Below are 19284 nucleotides of genomic sequence, written 5' to 3'. Positions count from 1 at the left end.
TCCCTAAAAAAAAATGGTGTTGTAAAAATGAGAAATTGCTGGTCAACTTTTAACCCTTATAACTCCCTAACAAAAAAAAATTTTGGTTCCAAAATTGTGCTGATGTAAAGTAGACATGTGGGAAATGTTACTTATTAAGTATTTTGTGTGACATATCTCTGTGATTTAAGGGCATAAAAATTTTCAAAATTTTCGCCAAATTTCCATTTTTTTTGCAAATAAACGCAGGTAATATCAAAGAAATTTTACCACTATCATGAAGTACAATATGTCACGAGAAAACAATGTCAGAATCGCCAAGATCCGTTGAAGCGTGCCAGAGTTATAACCTCATAAAGGGACAGTGGTCAGAATTGTAAAAATTGGCCCGGTCATTAACGTGCAAACCACCCTTGGGGGTGAAGGGGTTAACAGGAGGTGAACATTTTATGGCTATTGGTTGCCCTCTTCCCACCCTCCCCAGAATAATAACTGTCTGCTTTCCCTCGCCTTTTTTTTTTTCAATTAAACTATTAATATTTTAATGTGTGCTATTCACAGTGCGGGTGCTGACTACAACTTTCATCAGCGTTGCCTGATCTCACTGATCGCTGGAGACCCGGAGACAATGATGAGAGTTGGATTCAGTGCCAACTGTAGTATTTTTCCTAGACGCCGGTATGTGTCACACTGATGATACACAGATGTCATCCATGTGTCATCAGTGTGCACGTGTGCGGGACGTATTGCGGACCGTGCAGCCGGAAAAAAACGGACATGTCTATGCGTTTTGCACATGAACACACGGTCCGTGGAAACACACTGAAATTTGCGCACACACATACAGCTCTGGAAAAAATTGAGACCACTGCAAAATTTTCAGTTTGATTTTTCTCTTTATAGGTATATTTTTTGAGTAAAATTGTTTGTCATTTATTCTGTAAACTTCTGACAACATGTCTCCAAATTTCCAAGCAATAAATTTTGTATTTTTGTTCTGAAAAGGAGAAATGGTCAAATTGTTTTTTAAAAAACCAGTGATTTCAGACCTCAAATAATGCAAAGAATACAAGTTCAAAATCATTTAGAAACAACAATACTAATGTTTTAACCCAGGAAGAGTTCAGAAATCAATATTTTGTGGAATAACCATGATTTTTAATCACAGCTTTAATGCGTCTTGGCATGCTTTCCACCAGTCTTTCACACTGTTCCTGGTGCAAAAATGTAAGCAGTTCTTCTTTGTTTGATGGCTTGTGACTATCCATCATCCTCTTGATTACATTCCAGAGGTTTTCAATGGGGTTCAAGTCTGGAGATTGGGCTGCCCAGACATAAAACAGCTGACATCAACCCCTAAACTATTAACCCACTTGCCAACGCACCAGGGAAGATCCAAGGTTAAATGTCCCATGTTTCTATATCACTTGCCACTTCCACACATTAGGCACCACCCGAGCTTGGATGGTTCCAAATACCAAATATCAGTCAATTTTGCAGCAAAACCTTTAGACCGTTACTAAAAAAAAAAAAAAAAAAAAAAAAAAAAAACCTGAAGATAACGAGATTCACCTTTCAACTTCATAACGACCTTAAATATATCTCCAAATAAATTTTAAAAAATGGCTTCAGCAGAAGATGATCAGAGTTTTCAAATGGCTCAGCCAGAGCCCTGTTCTGAATCCAATAGAAAATCTGTGGGGTCCCTGAAGAGGGCGCTGTACACAGGAGATGCCCTCACAATCTGACAGATTTGGAGCTCTCCTGCAAAGAAGAATGGGCACGGATTGCTAATTCAAGACTGAATCCAGTAATAAAGTCAAAGGGTAATTCAACAAAGTGTTAGTGTAGCAGTGTAGAGATTTATGCTACCACCCTATTGTAGATTTTGGGTTTTTTTAATCTTTTTGGATGGGTAATTTTTGTTTTTGTCACTCATAATCTGTAAAATTTTATTGAAAACTAAAAGTTATGAAACGATTCTTTTACATGACAAAGACCTGGCATTGTCAGAAGGTCGTGAAGATTTTTTTATATCCACTGTATTTATAAACCTGAGTAAAATGTTTGGAAAATGTAGATAACTTTTGATGTACTGTAAGTATTAATAATTACACATGTTCTAGAAGAAGTATATTTACATGAAGTAATAATATTTTGTCATTTAGGCTGCGGATATCATTTAAATGGATGGTTCGAGGCTTTTCTGGCTATTTGGCCACAGACCAGCTGCTTCTTCTCTGGGATAGGATCCTTGGCTACAACTCTTTGGAGATACTTGCAGGTAGGCTAGTTGATTTAAGGAATGACTCCATTAACTTTCAAAAATAAAGTGCCAGTGTTTAAACTAGTTAAACCAATTGGTATTTCTAGCATGTAATCCCCTGCGCTCCAGTCCGTATATTTCCCTTTAAGTGTTCCCAGGACTATATTTTCCATTAGGTACAGGAGGCACATGTCTGTGGGGAGAGCACCTTCTGTCCAGGATCAGTACATTGGAAGGTGGCGTTGTTCTGTATTCTCATTGACTTGTATCAAGAAGCTGGGAAGCAAAATTATAGGGCAATAGGGTCGTATCCAGTAGTAGCAATTAATGGGTGTAGAGTACTTGTTCACCTGATGGGGTTGTAGGTCCACAACACTTTCAGAGCAAAAAATAGGGTGTGACTAATAAGACTAAAAAATAACCTTTAATAATTTTTAGTTAAAAAGTTGGTATAACCAACTGTATATAAAAAAACATAGAAGACTCACAAGAAAAATTCCCATACAGGGGGAATAATCAATAGCTAATTGCCCAAGACTCTCTGGTCCACACAGATATAACAGTCTTTTGGGAAAAAAGCACTCCTATCCAGGAGTATGTAGACCATATACACCTCAAACCGCATATAACTTATCCCCATCCATGAAATGGAGATGCAGTACTTATGGACAGTGTATAGTAAATGGAACGATCTCACCTCAGGACTTCCTTTTTGGCCCGGGTAAGACCTCTCACATCCTCAGCATCCGAAAGGGGGGGGCGTTCGATTTCAGCCACACACATACCCATCCACGCTGTTTAGGAGGGAGATTTAAACCTCAAAACATCCCATACATTTCCCTACGCATTTCGTTGTGACTCATCAGGGGAAAATATAGTATAGTCCCTCCACAACGGTGGGGGACCCGCAAAATGGGGGGATATAGGCAATCACCTTCATCCAGCATTGCTCGTTCTTAAGTAGCCCGCCCCATGTTATTTGGGCTGGACTGGTTGACGCAGTGTGCTGTGCGTCCCCTGTGGAACGCAGCTCATGGACCGCACACATGATTTCCGGCGGCGCCTGTTGATACCGTAACTATAATAGCGCACCGCCCAATCCTATCATAGACTACAGGGCCATGTATGTCACTTCCGGTACCGTGCCCCTGTCCAGTTGCTATAGCAGCGCGACGCCCGACCATGTTCACCGGTCCAGGCGATCGCGTTGTATATCTCTTTCCGGAGTCTCAAAATAACGTTGCATCCGCCTAGAGAACAAGCCAAATGCACGTTCAATCAGTAAGGAATATATTAACCCCTGCACAATCGCTAGATATGGATTTCCGCATATTGCAAAGTTCATACAGGGTCATTCCAAAAGAATAATGTAATTGGTCCTACCAAAACCTTCTCTAGGAAGGGAGGACCATAATCACAAAGCGTATGCTGGCTATCTCATGCAAATGGGGAAGAAACTCAAAAAAGGGGGCCACTAGAAGATTTAGCCCTCACAAATAAGAACCCATAAATCTGTGAGGGGGTCCAAATGAGGATCCATAAATAATTTTAAATTTAATACTTCAAGGAGGGGACTATGAGGAGAGATGGTGGGGGAGGGGGTGAATATATAGGATTGGTGCAGAGAAATGAAGCAGGTAGAAAGATAGCGTGTGTATAACCCCAATGTCCCTATCCATGCTCCTATTATTGTCTACCTAGCATATGGAGGTTGGCACCCTAGGATAGAAAGACGCAAGAATGGCGCCCCCATTCCACGACGGCTGTCCCTGTTGATGGTCCTATTAAGCCCTAATGGCGATATAAGGGAGGAAGAAAGAAAAGAGTCTATATTATCTCTTGGTTGCTTAGCCTAACTCTCCAGAAAGCAACTGTACGTGAGGATTTCATTCAAACCTCCTGGTGTTTGTGTTTTTAAGCGGAAAATCCATCTTGTCTCGCACTGTAACATCATCTGATCCCAATTTCCTCCCCTCTTGGGTGCACCAATCCTATCAATCCCCATAAATCTGAGTCCTCGACTATCACCATTATGTGTAGTGTTAATGTGTCTGGCCAAAGGTGTATCTCTTTTCAAGGCAATGTCTCTCAGATGTTCCCCTACACGTCTCCTAAATTCGCGTATAGTCTTGCCGATATATTCCAGACCACATAGGCAGACTGCTCTATAAATAACTCCTTTGGACCTACAATTTATGAAGTGGTAGATATCATACTCTTTCCCTGTCACTCCACTCTGAAAACTCGGTCCCACCATGATTACTGGACATGCCACACACCCACTACATTTATGACATCCCTTTGGTGGTTTTGGGAGCCATGTGTCCTTCACCGGCGGGGAGTAGTGACTATGTACAAGTCTGTCCCCAACAGATCTACCCTTTTTAAAGGTGATTTGAGGGCGTTCCCCCACCATCTCTCCAATGTCCTCATCCATGTTCAAAATGGGCCAATATTTTTGCAATATTGTCCGTACTTTTTGGGCCCCATTGTTAAAGGTGGTGATAAACCTGCAAATTGGCATCTCTTCTCTCTTTGGGGCTGGTACCAGTAAGTTGTCCCTGTTGATATCCTTAACCTCATTGTATGCCTTCCTTCGGATGCCCTTAGGGTAGCCTCTGGCCAGAAACCGCATCTGTAGATCGTCTGCCTGTATCTTATATTCCTCATTGGAGGAGCAATTACGTCTTGCTCGTAGGTACTGGCCTTTAGGAATGCCCTTTTTCAGGGGTACCGGATGGTGACTGTCCCACCTGAGAAGGGCATTTGTTGAGGTAGGCTTTCTGTAGGTTTTGGTATCCAGATGTCCATCTGGCATTTTCTGGATGTAGAGGTCTAGAAACGGTAATTTCTCTCTATGATGTTCAAAAGTGAAAGACAGTCCCAGTTGGTTGTTATTTAATTTTGCCACAAAATTAGTCAGGGTTTCAACGTCTCCATTCCAAATCAACAGCACGTCGTCTATATAGCGGGACCAAAAGGCTATATTAGCCTGTTCCTCCATGAAGGGGTCCCCAAAAACCTCGGTTTCCTCCCACCAGCCCAGGAGCAGATTCGCATATGCGGGCGCACAGGAATTGCCCATAGCGGTGCCCCTGAGCTGGTGGTAGGTCGAGCCGTTAAAGAGAAAATAGTTCTTTGTCAGACAGAAATCAAGTAGGTCCAGGATAAATTTATTATGTCCCGAATATTGTTGACCCCTACTTTTGATGAAATATTCTACTGCCCTTAAACCGTCCCTGTGTCTTATAGACGAATAGAGTGCCTCTACATCGATACTACAGAGAATGGCCTCTGGTTCTAGGCTCAATCCGTCAATTTTCCTCAATAGGTCCATTGAATCTCTAGTGTATGAGTTGCACCTTTTCACAAGAAAACTCAAGTGGAAAAAATCTTTTGTGAGAGAGGATAAGAGGACGTGTAGAGATATGGATATACCGGACACATTGTTAGCAGATGTAAGGTTTTTGTATGATTTGGCTGACTCAACCCCAGAAAATACGGGGAAAGGTCCTTTTACTAGACTTAAAAGTAGAAGCAAAAGAATGCCCCCAATACAGGGTGATCGATCGGCAATTGACATCTTTGAGGAGCTGGTAACCAGGGATCTGGAAAAGCTTGAAAAGGAGCCAATGAGGGGGAGGTACAATTTATCTAGGTTAGAAATGGAGACCTTAAAGGGCCTAGAGAAGGACCCCAAGATCGTAATCAAACCCTCAGATAAAGGGGGGAACACTGTGGTCATGAACCATGAGGATTATGTGGCTATGTGTGAGGGGATCCTTAGAGATCCAGGGAATTATGAAAAGATGCCCTCAAACCCCACCTCATTGTATAAACAACAGCTCAAAATGGTCTTAGATGAAGGAAAGAGTAATGGTTTGATTGACAAAAATGAATTTGAATATCTATTTCCACAACATCCAACGGTGGCAACATTCTATTGCCTCCCAAAGGTCCACAAGGGCCTAGTTCCACTCAAAGGGAGACCGATAGTTTCAGGAATCAACAGCCTTTGCCATCATGTAGGAATTTATCTGGATGAGGTTCTCAAAACATATGTTACATCTTTGAACTCATACACTAGAGATTCAATGGACCTATTGAGGAAAATTGACGGATTGAGCCTAGAACCAGAGGCCATTCTCTGTAGTATCGATGTAGAGGCACTCTATTCGTCTATAAGACACAGGGACGGTTTAAGGGCAGTAGAATATTTCATCAAAAGTAGGGGTCAACAATATTCGGGACATAATAAATTTATCCTGGACCTACTTGATTTCTGTCTGACAAAGAACTATTTTCTCTTTAACGGCTCGACCTACCACCAGCTCAGGGGCACCGCTATGGGCAATTCCTGTGCGCCCGCATATGCGAATCTGCTCCTGGGCTGGTGGGAGGAAACCGAGGTTTTTGGGGACCCCTTCATGGAGGAACAGGCTAATATAGCCTTTTGATCCCGCTATATAGACGACGTGCTGTTGATTTGGAATGGAGAAGTTGAAACCCTGACTAATTTTGTGGCAAAATTAAATAACAACCAACTGGGACTGTCTTTCACTTTTGAACATCATAGAGAGAAATTACCGTTTCTAGACCTCTACATCCAGAAAATGCCAGATGGACATCTGGATACCAAAACCTACAGAAAGCCTACCTCAACAAATGCCCTTCTCAGGTGGGACAGTCACCATCCGGTACCCCTGAAAAAAGGGCATTCCTAAAGGCCAGTACCTACGAGCAAGACGTAATTGCTCCTCCAATGAGGAATATAAGATACAGGCAGACGATCTACAGATGCGGTTTCTGGCCAGAGGCTACCCTAAGGGCATCCTAAGGAAGGCATACAATGAGGTTAAGGATATCAACAGGGACAACTTACTGGTACCAGCCCCAAAGAGAGAAGAGATGCCAATTTGCAGGTTTATCACCACCTTTAACAATGGGGCCCAAAAAGTACGGACAATATTGCAAAAATATTGGCCCATTTTGAACATGGATGAGGACATTGGAGAGATGGTGGGGGAACGCCCTCAAATCACCTTTAAAAAGGGTAGATCTGTTGGGGACAGACTTGTACATAGTCACTACTCCCCGCCGGTGAAGGACACGTGGCTCCCAAAACCACCAAAGGGATGTCATAAATGTAGTGGGTGTGTGGCATGTCCAGTAATCATGGTGGGACCGAGTTTTCAGAGTGGAGTGACAGGGAAAGAGTATGATATCTACCACTTCATAAATTGTAGGTCCAAAGGAGTTATTTATAGAGCAGTCTGCCTATGTGGTCTGGAATATATCGGCAAGACTATACGCGAATTTAGGAGACGTGTAGGGGAACATCTGAGAGACATTGCCTTGAAAAGAGATACACCTTTGGCCAGACACATTAACACTACACATAATGGTGATAGTCGAGGACTCAGATTTATGGGGATTGATAGGATTGGTGCACCCAAGAGGGGAGGAAATTGGGATCAGATGCTGTTACAGTGCGAGACAAGATGGATTTTCCGCTTAAAAACACAAACACCAGGAGGTTTGAATGAAATCCTCACGTACAGTTGCTTTCTGGAGAGTTAGGCTAAGCAACCAAGAGATAATATAGACTCTTTTCTTTCTTCCTCCCTTATATCGCCATTAGGGCTTAATAGGACCATCAACAGGGACAGCCGTCGTGGAATGGGGGCGCCATTCTTGCGTCTTTCTATCCTAGGGTGCCAACCTCCATATGCTAGGTAGACAATAATAGGAGCATGGATAGGTACATTGGGGTTATACACACGCTATCTTTCTACCTGCTTCATTTCTCTGCACCAATCCTATATATTCACCCCCTCCCCCACCATCTCTCCTCATAGTCCCCTCCTTGAAGTATTAAATTTAAAATTATTTATGGATCCTCATTTGGACCCCCTCACAGATTTATGGGTTCTTATTTGTGAGGGCTAAATCTTCTAGTGGCCCCCTTTTTTGAGTTTCTTCCCCATTTGCATGAGATAGCCAGCATACGCTTTGTGATTATGGTCCTCCCTTCCTAGAGAAGGTTTTGGTAGGACCAATTACATTATTCTTTTGGAATGACCCTGTATGAACTTTGCAATATGCGGAAATCCATATCTAGCGATTGTGCAGGGGTTAATATATTCCTTACTGATTGAACGTGCATTTGGCTTGTTCTCTAGGCGGATGCAACGTTATTTTGAGACTCCGGAAAGAGATATACAACGCGATCGCCTGGACCGGTGAACATGGTCGGGCGTCGCGCTGCTATAGCAACTGGACAGGGGCACGGTACCGGAAGTGACATACATGGCCCTGTAGTCTATGATAGGATTGGGCGGTGCGCTATTATAGTTACGGTATCAACAGGCGCCGCCGGAAATCATGTGTGCGGTCCATGAGCTGCGTTCCACAGGGGACGCACAGCACACTGCGTCATCCAGTCCAGCCCAAATAACATGGGGCGGGCTACTTAAGAACGAGCAATGCTGGATGAAGGTGATTGCCTATATCCCCCCATTTTGCGGGTCCCCCACCGTTGTGGAGGGACTATACTATATTTTCCCCTGATGAGTCACAACGAAACGCGTAGGGAAATGTATGGGATGTTTTGAGGTTTAAATCTCCCTCCTAAACAGCGTGGATGGGTATGTGTGTGGCTGAAATCGAACGCCCCCCCCTTTCGGATGCTGAGGATGTGAGAGGTCTTACCCGGGCCAAAAAGGAAGTCCTGAGGTGAGATCGTTCCATTTACTATACACTGTCCATAAGTACTGCATCTCCATTTCATGGATGGGGATAAGTTATATGCGGTTTGAGGTGTATATGGTCTACATACTCCTGGATAGGAGTGCTTTTTTCCCAAAAGACTGTTATATCTGTGTGGACCAGAGAGTCTTGGGCAATTAGCTATTGATTATTCCCCCTGTATGGGAATTTTTCTTGTGAGTCTTCTATGTTTTTTTATATACAGTTGGTTATACCAACTTTTTAACTAAAAATTATTAAAGGTTATTTTTTAGTCTTATTAGTCACACCCTGCTTTGAAACGTATTTTTGATTGGTGTTATTCACTTTTGATTCAGAGCAAAAAATACCAGCTGCTGCAGGCCACGGGTCACAAAGCCAAGATAAACGCTGTTGGGGAGATATGTGGTTTCTCCACGCTGTGGGTGAAGACCCATGGATGAAAACAGGACACACAGGATGAAGAGAATTGCGATTTTAATATCTGTGCTTTTTGAAGTTATCCATCTTCGTCAGGACTGTGGTTGTATCCTGAGGAAGATGGATAACTTCGAAACCTGTAGATATTACAACCACAATTCTCTTCATCCTGTGTGTCCTGTGTTCATCCATGGGACTTCACCAGCAGTGTGGAAAAAAACACAATATTTCCAACAATTAGCTTGATTTTGTGACATGTGGCCTGCAGCAGTTTTGCAATATCGTAATGTCAAGGTCAGATTTTAGTATCCTACATAGTTTGGTGTCGTCAGCAAAGACTGACACTTTACTCTCAATCCCATCCACTACGTCATAAATAAAGAGATTAAAAAGAATCAGTCCTAGCACAGATCCCTGCAGTCCCCACTGCTCCCAATACAGATCCCTGCGGTCCCCACTGCTCCCAGTACAGATCCCTGCGGTCCTCACTGCTCCCAATACAGATCCCTGCAGTCCCCACTGCTCCCAGTACAGATCCCTGCGGTCCCCACTGCTCCCAGTACAGATCCCTGCAGTCCCCACTGCTCCCAGTACAGATCCCTGTGGTCCCCACTGCTCCCAATACAGATCCCTGCAGTCCCCACTGCTCCCAGTACAGATCCCTGCAGTCCCCACTGCTCCCAGTACAGATCCCTGTGGTCCCCACTGCTACCAGTACAGATCCCTGCGGTCCCCACTGCTCCCAATACAGATCCCTGCAGTCCCCACTGCTCCCAGTACAGATCCCTGCGGTCCCCACTGCTCCCAGTACAGATCCCTGCGGTCCCCACTGCTCCCAGTACAGATCCCTGCGGTCCCCACTGCTCCCAGTACAGATCCCTGCGGTCCCCACTGCTCCCAGTACAGATCCCTGCAGTCCCCACTGCTCCCAGTACAGATCCCTGCGGTTCCCACTGCTCCCAGTAAAGATCCCTGCGGTCCCCACTGCTCTCAGTACAGATCCCTGCGGTCCCCACTGCTCCCAGTACAGATCCCTGTGGTCCCCACTGCTCCCAGTACAGATCCCTGCAGTCCCCACTGCTCCCAGTACAGATCCCTGCGGTTCCCACTGCTCCCAGTACAGATCCCTGCAGTCCCCACTGCTCCCAGTACAGATCCCTGCGGTCCCCACTGCTCCCAGTACAGATCCCTGCAGTCCCCACTGCTCCCAGTACAGATCCCTGCGGTCCCCACTGCTCCCAGTACAGATCCCTGCAGTCCCCACTGCTCCCAGTACAGATCCCTGCAGTCCCCACTGCTCCCAGTACAGATCCCTGCGGTCCCCACTGCTCCCAGTACAGATCCCTGCAGTCCCCACTGCTCCCAGTACAGATCCCTGCGGTCCCCACTGCTCCCAGTACAGATCCCTGCGGTCCCCACTGCTGCCAGTACAGATCCCTGCGGTCCCCACTGCTGACTATATCCCATGTTGGTGCTTGTTGTGTATCAAGGCCGGTATCTGCACAACAACCGATGTGATCGGAGCTCGTTCCAAGGATATCTGTGTAACCTCGTAAATGTAATCAGCTGTGACTTCTGAAGGTTTCTGATGTCTGCCATGTGGGATCTCCTATGAAGGCCAGTGGCTGAACTTTGTAGTAGATCGTCTATATCACAATGCTCTGCACCACTAAAGTATTGAGTGTTTTTTACATGGTATCAAGAAGGAGGACTAATGGAAAAAAAAAAAAACATAAAAAAAATATATTTTTAAAAAATATATATGTATGAAAGATGAAATCAACCCCCTTGTTCCTTATAATAAGCAGTAGAGATGAGACATGAATTGATTTGTTTAGCTTTCTAGTAAAAATTTATAAAAAAAATTAACCTATTTAACCTATGTAATATTGCTGCTTGTATAATTGCCCAACTTAAAATATAAAAATATTTTACATATGGCTAAAGGTGAAAAACCTAAATAGATACACTATAAAACACCAGATTTTTTTTTTGTTCACCGCAATTACCTAAAATAAGGCAACAGAAAGGAATCCAAAACATATGTTCCCAAATTATTTTTTTTTTTTGTAGTTGCAAATTTCCTATTTTTTTTTGTACATAAATGAAAACAAACGCTACAAGTTTGGAATCCCTGTAATTGAACTAACCTGGCTTTTATGCTGGATCCAGCACTGCGTCTCTGGCGCTGTTCCCAATGTCCGGCATTACCTGCGGCGCTGACGTCATGCGGACAGCGCAGCCGCCCATCAGTGAGCTCAGCGGCTCTACCTGTGTAGAAGGAGCGTCTCCCTCAGCCGCTGAGCTCGCTGGATGGCTGTCACAGTGATGTCAGCACCACAGTCTCTATACAAATCACACTAACACTTTACCTGTTAGTGGATCACTGGCTCAGAAAAATACCTTTAATTTGCATGTAAATGGCAGAGCTTGGTGCACCCTTGGCATGGCCAAGAGCGCGGTGCACCGCTCCGAATCCTCATTAGGCATGTTGGGGACATCCCCGCTTCTGATCAACAGTGCTCGCTTCTTCATTTTTTAATCAGACCATTTTTATTCTCTAAAACCACTTTACCTATGGTAGTGGGTAAACAATTGTGTGGCTGCAATACCAGGTAACACAACAGTGGTCATCACACAAGAAGGAACAAGTCTTACCACTTCTCTATACATTTGACAGTCAAATATGCCAAATATTCCAGGGATCTGGTCATGTCCCTGGTATGTCCTGATAGGAAACAATATGGACCTCACTCGGCCCTTCCTTATGAAGGGACCCCCAAATTTGGAAACTTGCCCTCTTAAAAAGTCGTTAACATGCCCCTATAGAATTAAGCGTCATCCCGACATTACAGGTTTGTGTCTACAAAATAAAGGTGACATTGAGGCTCCTGTAAAATGATCCCGGGGAAGTACTACAATCCTGCCGGCCATGTTATTGGATGTAACCTCACGATGGTTAGTATATAAGAAGCACGCAGACTGCCTGTATTTTTGAGTAATTAATTATGCATTAAAACAGTTATTTCAGTCTTCATAGGTGCATAGTGTCGGATAGCACTTGTAAACACAGGCACTTTTGCAAGTTACTGCTTAGTATTTCTTGAGATATTGACTTTTGTTTACAGCTCGTGGTTTAAGATACCGACCACCGCTGCTCTCTAGATTGTAAGTACCGGACTGAAGTTGCTCGGGATTTGGACGTAACTGCCAGCTTCAAAACAGCGCTTATTATTATTATTATTTATTGTTTACAAGCTTACAAGCTCAGCAAGCATTGTACGTGTTTTACTGTCTTGCAGCGGTGGTCGGTCTTCAAGGCAACAAGCTGTAAACATAAGGCTACTTTCACACTAATTTCACGAATTGCGTCGTTGCGACGTACCGACGCAAGCAGTGAAAGCGCCGCACAACGGGGGCGGCGGATGCTGTTTTTCAACGCATCCGCTGCCCCATTGTGAGGTGCGGGGAGGCGGGGGCGGAGTTCCGGCCGCGCATGCGCGGTCATAAAAGATGGTCTCAACGCACCAAAAAACGTTACATGCAACGTTTTTTGGTGGCGACGGACCGACGCAACACGATGCAACCGTCGCACGACGGTTGCGATGTGTGGCAATGCGTCGCTAATGCAAGTCTATGGAGAAAAACGCATCCTGCAAGCACTTTTGCAGGATGCGTTTTTTCTACAAAACGACGCATAGCGACACAGTGCACGACGCTAGTGTGAAAGTAGCCTAAGACAAATGTTAAGTTCTCAAGAACAGCAATACAAAATGTTAATAAGCAAAAATTGTTTGCACTTCCAAGGACCAGCCGACAATACCCATTTATGAAGATGGGAATAACCCTTTAAGGGAAGATGCCTAGTGAGTCCAGAAACACTGGGTAGAGTGTTCCTTGCAGTGCTCCAACCAGCATGGTGTAAGTGCATCGCATGTCACCTAGCACTCCACTGCACGCTTGTTCCAAGATAATATATCGCCATTGAGAATATGACGGTACTGCGATCTGCACATGATTACAAAGTGTCAACACCAGGACATAGGCGCCGAGCCAGGAAACCATACACACAACCTATAGAAGAAAAGTATTGCTTCTGGTACTGTATTACTGCTAATTTGTCACCTAATTTGATGTCGGTCACTGGCTTCTGCACTGTTTATCACTATTCTCTTACGTGATCTAACCATGTGTAACACTTTACCAAAATGGTGCTTTGTGAGTCATGATATCCTTTGCTTCATCTGTAACACCATGGAAACTATGGAAACCTTGACAGGACCAACCCCATATTATCAGCTTAGAAGCACGGTCTTCCTAAAAATATGAATAATATAAGTCAAGATTAATAAAGCATGGGAATTATTAAAAGGAGACAAACAATCCCTAGTAGTGATGGATAATGAAGTAACAAACTTGTATTGAGCCTACGCAGACACCTACCGTCTGTTGCCATTATCACAGTGTACAAACAACATACCGGCCTATATATTGAGAATCTATGCTCAATATACCAGTAGTTATTCCGGAATATGACTAATATCCGAGTATTGGTGTCAAGGATCATAGCTATGTATGATGCCATAATATATGAAAGAATACAACAGCACTCTGCATGCATGTTGTGTTCACACAGACTGCTATAGAATATACTTCTAAAATGAAGATTCTTTAGGGCACAAATTGGACAATTCATTTGAGCCCATCAGCCATGTCAGGGCATACTATTATCTTTGGAGTGGTCAAATATGGAAGCACTGCTCACATCAATTTAAAGCTCTATTCAATTAGTGCTGGATCCTACCTGCCCCTGAAACTTATAGGCTTTTAGCCCAGGAGAGGCATGTTGGATAATTATTAGGTTTAAAGTTCCATCAAAGAAAGGTTGCCAGGTTGTGGCTGGTGGTCTCTCATGAATTGGCCAATTTGTGTGCTAAGAACCTTAATTTTATAAATTTAGTCTATAAATCAGGAATGTCCAAATTTTGTATATTCAATGTTTGCATACATCTTAGCGCTTATAAAGGCAGCTGTATTCTGTAGTTTGTATATTATGCGGTCATAGCAGCTCGCACCTGTTCACACTTTCTTTATTCTGTTATCAGGTTCTGGTCAGTTTTTTGTAATAAAAGTGCATGAACATAGATTTATAGTGTACATCAAGCCAGTGTGTAACTGGGAATTGACCAAAATTATTGAAACTACCATTATTCACCTGATGAATTCCCTATCACACTTGTACCACCTCTCCTGTGATCCCTAGCAATTTCTTTTTAGTGGTTACATGTCATCTAACCCATCACTAGCACCTGCTGTGATGGTGGGGTGAAAAGCACAGCACTGCTGAGGTTAGTGATTAGCTGCAGTGGTCATTTTTGGTGTTTGAAATATGATCATTGCAGGAAAATAAAAGCAGACTTGTGGTGAGCATTATTTACTGCCTTCAGACAAATGTGTCTCTTCCCCAGCATTGTGTTTTTTTCCTTATGAAGAAGTTTGTTCAACTCTGAAACGTGTAAATTAATAAAACTGCTCTTTGTTCAACACCATCATCTTCATCAGATATCTTCCTCACCAGAACGCAGCCAATTTATCCGTATATTCCTCCCAATCATTGTCTCTTCCAGAAAACACGTTACATTTAGCAGCACACTTATGGGAAACATTTTACACCAGAAAACCAAAGTTCTTAATGCTTTACTTTTTGAAGTGGTGACTTGGCCACGCACAATCGACAGACTTGCTATAATCGACACCACAAAAGTGGCATGAATTATAGATAGCAGAATTATACACTGCTCAAAAAAATATAGGGAACACTTAAACAACAGAATATAACTCCAAGTAAATCAAACGTCTGTGAAATGAAACTGTGCACTTAGGAAGCAACACTGTTTGACAATCAATTTCACATGCTGTTGTGCTAATGGAATAGACAACAGATGGAAATTATTGGCAAATATCAAGACACACTCAATAAAGGAGTAATACTGCAGGTGGGGACCACAGACCACATCTCAGTACCAATGCTTTCTGGCTGATGTTTTGGTCACTTTTGAATGTTGGTTGTGCTTTCACACTCGTGGTAGCATGAGACGGACTCTACAACCCACACAAGTGGCTCAGGTGGTGCAGCTCATCCAGGATGTCACATCAATGCGAGCTGTGGCAAGAAGGTTTGCTGTGTCTGTCAGCGTAGTGTCCAGAGGCTGGAGGCGCTACCAGGAGACAGGCCAGAAAACCAGGAGACGTGGAGGGGGCCATAGGAGGGTGTCGTAGCTGTTTTTATTCTGACCCAAATGTCAGCTGACAGATCACCAGTGAGACCTAATTGTGGATTTACGCCCTTAGTTGACAAGCGCTTGGAGACAAAAGACACCTCACACGTATCCCGTGAGCAAGTCACTTTTATCTGATATATAAAAAGCCAAAGCAATGTTTTATACCATTAAGGGCCCCTTCACACTGTGCAATCAAAGTCTGAACGAGCGTTCGATTTGTGACGTTTATCCGTCCTCGTTCCGAGGTTGCAAAGTGTGACATGGCGTTACGATCTGCGACGCAGCCCAGCATCGTACGATGTGAAAGAAAGAGCAGAACTTTCTTTCGTCGTAAATGTCTCGCTGTGGCGGTCGAAATCGTAGTATGTGACGGCGGTCATACGAGCTCGTAATGCGACTACGTGGGTTGGGCTTCCGCATACCTGTCTCCTGATTGGGCGTGACGTTTTAGCACGCCCATGCTGGTAATACGTCACGCTCGGAGTCGTAGGACTATGGCGGTGTGAAGGGTAGCGTAGGATTGCGACGCGTGACGTTCACATCGCAACTACGTCAGAAAAAGCGTTAACATCGTAGAGTGTGACCGCTGGCTACGAGCTCGTACTGCGATGTCGAATATGACGCAAATGCGTCGTAATCGTAGCAGAATCGACCAGTGTGAAGGGGCCCTTACATCCAATGCATTTCAATGTAACTCATGTAGCCCCCACCCTCACCCAGGGTCATACTTTATTTACCATAACCCAGAATATGTTGTACTGACTATTGAGAACATACATGATAAGAAGTACAGTCTCCTTGAAGAGGAGACCGTTAGACTACTGAGTCAACAGATTCTAGTAATTCTAACACTTAAAGGCAAAAGGCATTTAAAGGCAAGGTAGTTAAAGGCAAACTATTAACCCTTCTATAACAATTTCCCCCTTTTGTAAATGGTATAACCTCTGCTATGGGGTCCGCTGATGTCCACAAAGGAGCTACTGTCTCATGGGTCTAGTACCCACAAGGGGACTTCCTACCTGCTTCGCCCATCCACCCTCAATGGGGACACTCAACTTCCCCATCAGCAGTGGCCATACGGGGCCTATGATATACTACAGAAGGTTCAGCCTTAGATAATACATATATTAGCGCTTTTACGGCTACATAAAACAATAAGCAAAGCAACAAGATTTGCATACAAGTCTGAAAAATACCAAAAATAATCCATCCTGCTAGGCCGCTAAGCCAATCGGCTGGATTTAAAAAGAAGTCTTTATATTGTATTAGTCTTATTAAGAGCCTTAAGGAACCAAGAAAACCTGAGTCCAAGTCTCATTGGGTATGCTGTGTGGTGTTAATACCTTCCTTGGCTCCAGGGGTAAAGGCTAAGTACAGCATAGCCCTTACAAATACTGGGCTGTGTATACAGATCTAACAGTCCAGCAGGTTTGTCCTTCCGCGTCTTTTATAAGAAAACCATGATGTTGAGTAAGTTTGTTGTCCTTGTCAACACTTAAAAGTTTATCCAGTGTCTCTGTAAGGTGCAAACATCCTACCACTGCCAGCAAGGTGATTAGGACAACAGTCTTTCTGCTAGTGAAAAGATCTTTTTGCAGTGACTGGCATGGATCCAGGTGGGCGTTCCCTCAAGTGAATGTGGTCAACTGGACTTTACAACGGGCCGTCAAACCGTGGATATAGGCTCCTTCTCACGTGTCTGTGTATGACCACCCAATCACCTGGAATCAGCAGATGTGCGTCTGCACTGGCATTAAGATCTGGAATGGATGAAAACACATGTTTATGCACCACATACATTAAGTCTGTTCTGCAAGGCCTGGACATGGGCTGTCATAGCACCGTGTTGCATTTGTAGCACCTGTGGGAAGTACAGACCAGTCTTTGGCAAACTACTAAACAGGACTTCAAAAAGGGGACAAGCCTGTCTTTCTATTTGGAGTGTGTCTAACTAGAAAGAGTGCAAGAGACAAGCACTCTACCCCGCTCTTTCCTGTGTCTGCCATGGCTTCTGAATTTCCAGTTTAAGTGTCCCACTTGGTCTTTCCATTTTCCCACTACTTTTTTGTCTATATGGTGCATGATATGCTTGCTGTACTCCCAGGGCCTGCATGACTTCCCTCATTATTTCTCCCGTGAAGTGTGTACCCCTATCGCTCTTTGTAGTTTCTGGGACACCATACCTGCAGATCAGTTCTTTCATCAGTTTGTCTGCAGTCGCTTTAGTATTTGCACATTTTACCAGATAGGCTTCCAGCCAACCAGAGAAGAGATCTACACATACTAGGACATTTTTCACACACTCCTACCTTGGGTAGCTGTATGTAGCCCGTCTGCAGTCTCTGAAACGGGTAGAGAGGCCTGGGTGTCGCTTTCTTAGGGACTTTTACTGTTTTACCAGGGTTGTGCTGTGCACAGATGAGGCATGACCGTACGAGCTTTGCTGCTGCGTAACTGAAACCAGGAGCGAACCAGAAGGCATCTACCATGGACACATGTGACATTTTGAGGTGTGAGTGGGGCCAGGTGTTGCGTGCGCCATTATTAGGAACAGGGACCTTGGTATATACAATTTATCCTTATTCTCCCAAAACTCTTTTTGAGTTCAGCTCAGCTCCCATTCTCCCCCGTGTTCCTTCTCTGTTTGGGCAGCTGGAGGGATTTCAGGACATCTAGGCTCAGTGTGGCTGGAATACGCTGACTCTCCGCCACCGTCCACTGCTCCCTAGGCCGCCTTGCTGCTACTTTAGCAGCCTCGTCCGCCCTTCTGTTGCCCTCTACCTCCACAGAGTCACCGTCCGTGTGTGCTGTTACCTTGACGATGCCAACCTGGACTGGTAACGTCAATGCCTCCACTAATTGTTTCATCAGCTATGCATTTTTAATGGGCTTACCGGCTGATGTAAGAAACGTTCTGCTTCTCCAGACAGGGCAATAATCATGGGATATTCCCCATGCACAATTCGAATCTGTGTAAATATTAGCGACTTTACCTGCAGCAGCTCTACACGCCTCAGTGAGTGTCTTCAACTCTGCCTCCTGCACCAACATGTGTGGAGGGAGTGGTTCAACTCGGATTACCTCATGTGAGGATACTACTGTATGTCCAGTGTAGAATCGCCCATCCTGGTGGTATCTGGAGCCATCTACAAAAATAAAACTTCAAAATATGCATTAGGAACAGCTTTTTGTTTTTGTTTTTTGTTTTTTCATGAACATATGTAAAACATACTGTCTCCTGACTCATCAGTTCCTATGCAGTCATGTTTGTGCGTCATGTCAACGTACCAGTGTACTTTTTTTTTTTTTTTTTCTAATGCTGTCACCAATTCCCCCTTTTCTGAATCCACAGGCAGAAGGCTGGATTCAGAACACTATGTCTTTTGAGGGTGACGTATTCAGGAATTAGTATTAGAACACATTCGAGTCTGATCTGTCTATTCATAGACAGGTGTTTCGGTTGAACTTGTACAAGTATGGCATTAATGTCATGTGGGGAACAAATTGTCAAACGAAAAAGTCAGTGTGAGCTCACATGCCTAACAGTAATACAGCAGTTCTTACAACACGGACACACGTAGGAGACCCTCT

At 44.0% G+C, this 19284-nt stretch overlaps 1 protein-coding gene across 1 annotated transcript in view; it reads left to right on the top strand.

Annotated features, from left to right (window-relative positions):
- TBC1D19 (TBC1 domain family member 19) overlaps positions 1 to 19284 on the top strand; it is a 314406-nt gene that overhangs the window by 275833 nt on the left and 19289 nt on the right. The window contains exon 19 of the mRNA XM_077279938.1: positions 2148 to 2263. Within this exon, the coding sequence (XP_077136053.1) occupies positions 2148 to 2263 (116 nt within the window). The remainder of the gene's footprint in view (positions 1 to 2147; positions 2264 to 19284) is intronic.

This window comes from Ranitomeya variabilis, chromosome 1, assembly GCF_051348905.1.
Source record: "Ranitomeya variabilis isolate aRanVar5 chromosome 1, aRanVar5.hap1, whole genome shotgun sequence".
Taxonomy (NCBI): Eukaryota; Metazoa; Chordata; class Amphibia; order Anura; family Dendrobatidae; genus Ranitomeya; species Ranitomeya variabilis.
This window is presented reverse-complemented; position numbering and strand designations above follow the sequence as displayed.